At 46.6% G+C, this 9,675-nt stretch overlaps 1 protein-coding gene across 1 annotated transcript in view; it reads right to left on the reverse strand.

Moving 5' to 3' along the window:
* Positions 1-9,675, reverse strand: part of PCDH15 (protocadherin related 15) — a 518,357-nt gene that overhangs the window by 118,551 nt on the left and 390,131 nt on the right. Inside the window, exons 17-18 of the mRNA XM_031063502.1 lie at positions 7,557-7,750; positions 1,691-1,823 (exon numbers count right to left, since the gene is read on the reverse strand). Coding sequence (XP_030919362.1) covers positions 1,691-1,823; positions 7,557-7,750 — 327 coding nt within the window. The remainder of the gene's footprint in view (positions 1-1,690; positions 1,824-7,556; positions 7,751-9,675) is intronic.

Raw genomic sequence — 9,675 nt, forward strand, 5'->3', positions numbered from 1 at the left:
TTCAGTGAGTTAATTAGAGCTCCTTTATTTCACTACTGCTAAACACAGCATTAAGTAAGTTCCTGATCACTCAAAAAAAAAAACCTCAATAAAGAGTTTCCATTTATTTCCCTATTTTGCACAGCTGGTTTTGAGGCAGAATACAATGCAGTAGACAAGGAACGGCAAATAAGTGAGGAGAGAACTGATTTTTTAGCTATTAGTGCAGCAAGGGGAGGTCTGGTCCTGCCGCATGAGGATGAGGGATGCTCCTGCTCCTGGACCTGGCCAGAAGCTGTTGCATGATCCCCGATCCCAGGGCACAAGGTCCCACTAATCCTGGGCCTGGCAGCACTGGGATCTCTGCTCCCTCTCAGCCTCTTGTTACACACACCAAGGGGTAGAAATATCTTCAGGCATTTTTCAAAAATGACAGGCTAGGGAAAGCAAATTGCCCCAAATCTTACTAAAATTCCCCATGAATGAGGTGCTGAAGCTCCTCTGATCTGTTGGCAAATACAGAGAGAGATTCAACACAACAAATCACAGTCCTTTCAAGTTCCCAGCCACTCAGAATTTTTTCTAATATAATTATCACAGAATCCCAGAATGGTTTGGATTGGAAGGGACTTTGAAGATCAACTTGTTCCACCCCCTGCCATGGGCAGGGACACCTTCCACTATCCCAGGCTGCTCCAAGCCCCATCCAACCTGGTCTTGGACACTTCCAGGGATGCTGGGGCAGCCACAGTTGCTCTGGGCAGTGCCATTTGCAGCCTACAGCATCTTTTACAATATTTAAAGCAAACAAAGAAGTAACAGAAACAGCCAAGTGAGCCCTTTTTCTCTGCAGTCCACGTAAAAGGGGCTGCTGATCAAAATGAAACTATTTTCAACCCTTTTGAACTGCCCCTTCTTCCCCCTGGATGCAAGGACTGGCTTGTGTAAGGCATGGGCACAGAGGGCAGGAAGGTGGAGAGGGCTTCAGCAGCCTCAGGGAGTGCCAGGGTGTGGGAATCCTTAAAATCAGAGGGTTTTGGGAAAGCTGCAAAAGGCAGGCCTCAGAGACAGGAGAACTGTGATGGAACTAAGCAGTAACCATGAGATTGATCAGCAGAAAAATGATGTAAAATGTAGAAAAGCAAGGACAAATAGGACAATGGTCTGTGCATTAACACTTGTCTAGAATAACTCCCTAAGCCACAGAAAAGTTTGTCTAGCAAGATATTAGGAAGTTTTAAGCTTAATAATGGAGCTCTGTGCATTGTGTTTTAAGGCTCACAAGCAGGTATTGCATTCAAAATAAGCAAGCACTGTTTAACCAAAGGTACCTGTGCTTATAGTGCTTGGATGGAACTACTGTCAATGTGCTTTTGCTTTGTGTGATTGGTCAAACAACTTATAAAGTGAGTTGTAACATTGAGTTCTTGGTCTGCTGCCTGGGATGTGAGCTGGTGGCATCTTCCCATTGTCATAACCATGTAATGAGACTGATGCTGGAAAATTAAACAGCTCAAGGCACATTCCTCAGCAGCCCTGTCCTGTTTGTGATTTGCACAGAGCCCCTCAACCAGTGATCCCAGGGAAGCCCCTCCCTGTGTACCTGGAGTTTGTGATTTCTACATGGACCCTCAGCCAGGGAAGCCCCTCTGTGTCCCTGGAGTTTGTGATTTGTACAGAGCCCTCCATCCAGGGAAGCCCCCCTGTGTACCTGCAGGTTCAAGAGAACAGCGCCGACCCTCATGGCCTCGCTGACTTCCAGGCTGTACATCTGCTGTGGGAAGCGTGGCGGGCTCTGGTTGTTGGGAGGCAGCACCTCGATGTAAACAGTGGTGATGGAGCTCCTGCACGGCAAGGAGGGAAAAAACCAGTCAAAACCAGTCAGAATCAATAAATCCAATCCACAAGGCAGCCCACAGTGGTTGATTTACACACTGTGTGCTCTCAAGTTCTAACAGCCTCCCTTTGCTCCTCTAAAAGCTTCAGGACATATTTTTCCTTCTGGATCAAAAGGAAAGCAGGCTGCCACACTCACAGAATCTCTGGGTTGGGTTGGAAGAGACCTCCAAGATCATCGAGTCCAACCCAGCCCCAACACCTCAACTCAACCCTGGCACCCAGTGCCACATCCAGGCTGTTTTTAAACACATCCAGGGATGGTGACTCCACCACCTCCCCGGGCAGAACATTCCAGTTCTTTATCACTCTTTCTGTGAAAACCTTTTTCCTGATATCCAACCTATATTTCCCTTGGTGCAGCTTGACACTGTGTCCTGTGGTTCTGTCAGTGCTGCCTGGAGAAAGAGCCCAACCCCACCTGAGCACAGGCACCTTTCAAGGAGTTGTAGAGGAACTCTGAAAAGGAAGAAAAGCTCAATAATTTTCCCCAAAGCAGCTCAAAGTGGTGCAATTTCAAAAACAGAGCAGTGAGATATCAGTGCATGCTCCACAAACAAACAGCTCCCAATGTGCTGTGTCCTCTGCAGGAGCAGCTTGAATTCCAGGTTGGAAATTTTGCCACGCACAACAGCCACCCCTGGAGCATCCCTGCTGGCAGCCAGCTTGGAAAAAAGGGAGCAGGGATTGCTGGCAGAGAGGAAAATGCCAGGAGAAGAGAAGCACACAACTCTGCTGCAATGCTGTGGGTCAGTAATCCCCATTTCAGAGCAATAAATCCCATTTCAGGGCAGTGGCAATGCAGGAGGCTGCAAACCCTGAGGTGCACTGAATCCCTGTCCCAAACAGACTGCAAACAGCATTCCAGGTGGAATACTGAAGGTTCTTTGGGACACTGAGGACCCTGCACAGACCATCCTGTAAAGCCACTTGATATGCAACAGCCTCAACTTGAGAAAGGGAGCCAGGAGGCCCCCTGGAGACGGGAGAATAAAATCTGACTTTAAAGGAGCTTCCTCTTGCCTCTCTGCTCCATTATCCCACCTGCCTCCCCTCCCGGATGTCAGCACAGCATCCCCACCCCAGAACAAACCCCTGAGAAGAGCAAGTGCTGTGCTGCAGGTGTAGCTTTTCCCCTCATAAATCCTTGGATTTATGTTGATAAAGCTCAGGTTTTAGAGCTGCAGGAAAGAAAACAAAGGGATTTATCCCAGTTTTTTTGGATGTGGGGCAGGAAGAGAGAGAGAGAAGAAAATAATGAACCCAAAGAGCTGCTTCTTGCAGGGCTAGCTAAACTCTAAAGATTTTTAGAGGGTCCTAACCAAAATTATCAGACATTTGTTATTGAAACAGCTGCTGTACTAACAGAGAGCTCATTGAATATCAAAACAGCACATTACTGATCAATATTCTTAATCAGCTGCCCAAAATTGAGGCTAAGCAGAGTCACCACTGTACTGTTGGTGTTTCCCGCTGCCTTTTCCCATCAGGTTCTGGAGGTCTGGGTCAGTGACTGAGCTGGGCAGAGCAATGCCAGGGCTGAGAGGAACTGTTGGGGACTGTCACACACCCCCTGGCCATGCTCCAGGATAAGAAACTGGTCTCCAGAAGGACAAATAGCATCCTAGGGGAAGGGATTCTGCCCCTCAGGGCACATCCACACACACAGTGACAGGATTCAGTGCCAGGACACAGGGAACGGCTTCCCAGTGCCAGAGGGCAGGGCTGGATGGGATATTGGGAATTAGGAATTGTTCCCTGGCAGGGTGGGCAGGCCCTGGCACAGGGTGCCCAGAGCAGCTGGAGCTGCCCCTGGATCCCTGGCAGTGCCCAAGGCCAGGCTGGACTCTGGGGCTTGGAGCAGCCTGGGACAGTGGAAGGTGTCCCTGTCCTGGATGGGCTTTATGGTCTCTCCCAGCCCAAATCACTCTGGGATTCTAGGAATAGTAAGCAAATTTTCTTCAAATATTTAAGGCAAAATCACAGAAGTAAAGCACTAATACTCTGCAAACTAAAAGCACTCTAACATGAAATGGCTTTTTTTGCAATTCCAATCCATTTTTTTATTAACACCTTGCATTTTCCCCCTGTGTCTTTTGTGTGGGTTATAGCCCAGTTAAGGAGCTGGCAAATTCTCCTTTGGCATGGGAAGGGGAAGGAGATGGAGCTGAGCCAAGCAGTGCAGATGGTGTTTGCAGGTGAATACACAGAGACCAGCACAGCATTTGGGAACTGCAGAGAGCTCCCAAAATCACTCCAGCATGGAAAAACAGCTTTTGTGCTCCACCAGCTGATTGCAAGTCAACTGCATCCCCATCTCTGCTTCAATCATCTCCACATGGAATCATGGAATGGTTAGGGTTGGAGAGGACCTTAAACTCATCCAGTGCCACCCCTGCCATGGACAGGGACAGCTTCCACTGTCCCAGGCTGCTCCAACCCCCATCCAACCTAGCCTTGGGCACTGCCAGGGATCCAGGGGCAGCCACAGCTGCTGTGGGCAATTATAAAATCCAGGATGAATGGATTTCCATCGATGTGGACCAACCTATCTTGACTTGCTCCAGCAGAACCCTATATCACCAAGTGATACGAAGCCCACGTGCAGGAATCTGAGGGATTGTGAAAAGCTGAAAGTCTGACCTGAAATTCTTTGATTTTACAAATGCTGTCATTTTTTTTCTCCAAAAATAGAAATTGTTGTACTTCAATAGAACATAGAAGTGGACTGTGCAGGGAAGGGGGGAATTCTCCAGACCTGGAAGGTTTCAAGAAACACATGGATGTGGCACTTGCTGTGGTTTAGTTGACAAGGTTGAACTTGATGATCTTGGAGGTCTTTTCCCACCTTAACAATTCCATGATATCTCAATAATGAATAATTATAATTAATAATACTCAAACCCTGAATCTCAGTTGGGACACAGCCACTCACCAACATTTTTAAATGTCATTCCATGTAAAAAAAAAAAAAACCAAACCAACAAACCTACACAGAATTCCAAATTCCAATTTAAATTTGTGTTCACAAAGGCAGCAGAGCTACAATTCCTGAGCCAGGTCAGTGGCTGGGTTTTGCTTTGTGCATAAGCAAGGGGGGAGACTGAAATTCAGCCACTTTCCAGATTATTTTGGTTATCCTGGCAGAGCTTTCCACTTCTTATTTGCCTTGAAGGCATTTTCAGAGGAGGAAACACAGGCTCCCAACATCCATCCTCAGAAATTCATGTGTTTAGGCAACACAAAGATTTCTCCAGCACAAAAGGAGCTGATGGCAATCAGAGCTGTAGTGTGGAGCCACACCATGGGGATCTCAGACTCTCTGAAGGGGAATTACTGATTTTTGGCCTTCTCTCTGAAGCACTACACAAAATAAATGCATTATTGTCTTCAATCTTCTCCTCAGCACTACCAGCAGCCTGCTACCAGCTCGAGTGGGTTTATCAAAAAAGCAAGCAGGAGGAAACATAGAGTGAAATTCAGCCAAGGGACTGCTTCCAGATGTTAATTTTATGAACAACTTAACAAGTTGAATGGACAGTAATTATAAAATATGTGCACAACAGCATAAGCTGCTTTCTTGGAGACATGACAAAAGCAGCAGGTCCTGAGGAAAATCCAATTGCTGAAATCCTAGTCTTGTATTTTCTTTCCTTCTTACATTTCCCATTTGAAGAAGAGGTTTTCACTTTACATCTGTGGGACGTTTGAATGCTGGAACCTCCTGATCCTCCCTTCACACTCTTTGGACAAGGAGGCTGCACATTATCAATACCAGGCTCAGAACACGAGAGACACTTTTTGTTCCCTCCACAACTTCATGAAATGACATTTTGGCACATTTAGAACACAAACTCCACAGAAACAGGTAAGCAGGGCTTGATACTTTGCTGGTTTTTGAACATATAGATCATAGAAATGTTTGGGTAAAAAGGAACCTCAAAGATGATGATGTTCCCCTCCCTGCCTAAATCCTAAATTTGCAGTCTGCTCTTTTTCAGCTGGGGTACAACAGAGATAATTTTGCCCTTAGGAATTTCAGTCTTAGTGGGGACACTGCACACCCTACACCTGGAGAGGTTCTCCAGCTCAACAACCCATTCTTTGGGATCCTTTTTGCATTTTCTGAACAGAAAGCATCTCCCTTCTCACTTGCTCTCTTCTTTCCACCCCTTCACCTCAATGAATGAATGGACATGCACAGTGACAGCACAACTGGGAACTTCTAAACATGAGACCATGGCAAGCAAATGAAATAATGAAAACCCAGTGCTGTAAGGGAAACATCACTAAGGACCACAAATATCAGTGATACTTTTGCCTAACATCCAGGAGGAATGATGAGGACGACTCCACTGATATCAGAAGGCTAATTAATTACTTTATAATTAATTACTTTATTAGACTATATTATTCTATACTATATTACATTACATCTAAACTGAATCTGCCAGGCACTCAACTGCACAATGTCACCATGGTATTTTCTGAAAAATCCCTTCGCCAGGATTTCTTCTCCTGGGGAGCTCAGAGGCCTCAGAAAAGAATGAAAACAATAATTATCTGATTGCTTGGGAATGTGGTCTGGAGATTGTTTAGCAGCAGGTGAATGTTTGATTGGTTCCATGTGAATTGTTTTAACTTTAAGACCAATCACAGTCAGTTGTGTCAGACTTTCTGAGTCTGTCATGAGCTTTCATTATCATTCTTGTTAAACCTTCTGATGTATCCTTCTCTTTCTTTAGTATAGTTTAGTGTAGCATTTTTTAATATAATACCACAGTAAATCAGCCTTCTGAGAACATGGGGTCAAATTCTCATCTCTCACCTCGTCCTGGGGACCTCACAAACACCACACACAACATCTCATGACTGTCAGCCCACAGTCCCGACACACACACACACACTCTTGGCCCTGATAGGCCAAGGAAACCAAACACCATCACTTTGGGTAAAAAAATCTCCATATTGCATTCCACTTTGGCACAAATACAGACACAGCAAATGAGATGAGAATTGTTTTGATAATTCTTTTCTCTGCTTCTCCCAGGTTCAGAGAATGTGGTCTGGAGATTGTTTACCAACAGGTGAATGTTGGATTGCTTCCATGTGAATAGTTTCTTCTTAATGGCCAATCATCATCAGCTGCATCAGACTCTGAGTCTGTCACAAGCTTTCATTATCATTCTTGTTAAGCTTTCTGATGTATCCTTTCTCTTTCTTTCGTATAGCATTTTTTAATAATTTATAAGATCATAAAATAATAAATTGGCCTTCTGAGAACATGGAGTCAAATTCTCCTCTCTCACCTCGTCCTGGGGACCTCACAAACACCACACACAACATCTCATGACTGTCAGCTGACAGTCCCAACACACACACACACACTCTTGGCCCTGATAGGCCAAGGAAACCAAACACCATCACTCTGGGTAAACAATCTCCACATTGCATTCCACTTTGGCACAAACACAGGCACAGCAAATGAGATAAGAATTGTGTTTTGATGACTCTTTTCTCTGCTTCTCCGAGGTTCAGAGAATGCGAACCCCGCACACAAAGGGCAAGAATTCTACTGCGTGTGCCACTTTTCCAGAACACAGGCATGGCCTAGAGACATGGGGGTGTGGCCCAGGTGTTATGGCTGAGCTGCTGGAGTAATTAGGAGGTGCATTAATTACCTTCTCTCCGCAGGGGGGGCACAGTCAGACGCTCTGACGGTGAGGGCGTAGGAGCGCCCCACGGCCAGCAGCACCCCCGGAGCGATGGTGATCAGGCCCGTGTGCTTGTCGATGGTGAAGTCCCCCTGAGCCCCAGCCAGGATTTCATACACTATCTGCCCATTGGCTCCCTCATCTGCATCCACGGCCGTCAGCTGCAAGGCAAAACCACAGGGTCAGCAGGGGAAGGTAATTCCAGAGGAGGAGAGGGGAGCTCGGACATCTGGGATGCACTCAGGAATTTCTAACAGAGATACAGCTGAAAGGAACAGTAATAGGTGTAAAAACAAGATGAAGCAGAGAAAAACTCCTTGCTAAAGACTGCAAGCCAATTATTTTAGGATATAAATTAAGAAACTTTAATTTAGACTGAGCTTATTCCCTGTGGGTTGGAATATATATGACTTTCTCTTTGAGAAGAAGACATTTTTTGAAAACTTTTTGTCTTTCAATAGTAATGAGAGGTTTGTGTTTATTTATTTCCCATCCTTCTCTCCACTTTTCCAGGTGACAGCCCTGGTAGTGCCAGGAAGCCTCACCTCCAGGCCTGGCATTCCAAGCCCTCCTTGTGCAGAGCTGGAGAGCAATGTTGGTGCTCATATGGCTGTGGCAGCCAAGTGGAAGGGAAATGGCAGCTCTTCCCATATGGATACACACCTGGAATCATGGAATCAGGTGGGAAAAGCCCTCTAAGATGGACAAGTCCAACTGTTAACCCAGCACTGTCAATGCCACCACTAACCCATGTTCCCAAGTGCCATGTTGTCTTTAAATCCCTTGAGAAAAAAAATCTAAATCCTGGTATTAGACCCAAATTCTAATGGTGAACATAATGAGATGAGGGGGTTCTTCTCTTCCCCTGGGAGAGGCAGTGGGTTTAACCCATTTCTGTAGTGAGCCACGCTAAACAAACATACACTCAGCCAGGAATTAGAGCCCAGGGAATATATTTGCTTTTAGTGAATCATGGAAGAAAATCCCAGAGCGGTTTTGGTTGGGAGGGACCTTAGAGCTCATCCCATTCCACCCCCTGCCTTGGGCAGGGACACCTTCTCCTATCCCAGGTTGTTCCAAGCCCTGTTCAACCTGGCCTTGTTGTCTCTTCCTCCTTTAGGAGTTGTTTTGCTGAGGTTCCTCAACTGCCTTTTCATTCTGTAGGATAACATTCCCTCAAACAGCACAAGGAATGGCATAAAGTGGTGTGAATAGCACTGGAACATCCAGGAGGCCACAGCATCCAGCTGGCAGTGGAACTTACAGGGAATGATGGCACCATGGGGTCCTCTGCTGCTCGCAGCTCCAGGCGAGCAGTGGGAGGTGGGGAATGGGAAAGGGCACCAGCAGGGGTGACAGCAGAGCTTTCCTGGGATGTCCAAAATAATCCCAGGCTCTGGAAGGATCCCTGCAGGGATCCCAGTGTGAGGATGAAAATTCAAAGGTCTCTGCCTTGGCTTTCCTGACACAAACACTCCTGCCCTGGGGCAGCAGGGGTGGAGGATGGAAATGCTGGATGTCAGCAGTGATGGAAAACCTCAGCACGCACTGTGAGGTCAAGGGCAGGATCAACAGCCCCTCCCTGAGGCAAGGCCAGCCCAACAGCAGCTTCAGCTTCTGCCTCTGGGTCCCTCTTGTCACCTTGTGACACCTGGAGTCAGGGACAGGAGCTCCCTGATGGCCCTGCTGTGCTATGATGGAAAATCATCTACCAAACAGGGCAGCATCACATCAACTTCAGCAGCTCAGAGCCTCCCACAGCACCACCCAAGGCTGCCAAACCAGCACTCAAAACTGCCAAACCAGCAACCCAAACTACCAAATCACCACCCAAAACTGCCAAACCACCACCCAAAACGGCCAAAGAACACCTAAAGGTGCCAAAACACCACCTACAGCTGCAAATCACCACCTAAAACTGCAAACCACCACTCAAAACTGCCAAATGAATACCTAAAACTGCCAAACCACCATCTACAATTGCAAACAACCACCTAAAATTGCCAAACCACCACCTAAAACTGCCAAACCACCATCTGGAACTATCAAAACTCCTTTGCCAAAGTATGGCTGAAGATTCGGAAGA

The sequence above is a fragment of the Geospiza fortis genome, unplaced genomic scaffold, assembly GCF_000277835.1.
Source record: "Geospiza fortis unplaced genomic scaffold, GeoFor_1.0 scaffold284, whole genome shotgun sequence".
Lineage (NCBI taxonomy): Eukaryota > Metazoa > Chordata > Aves > Passeriformes > Thraupidae > Geospiza > Geospiza fortis.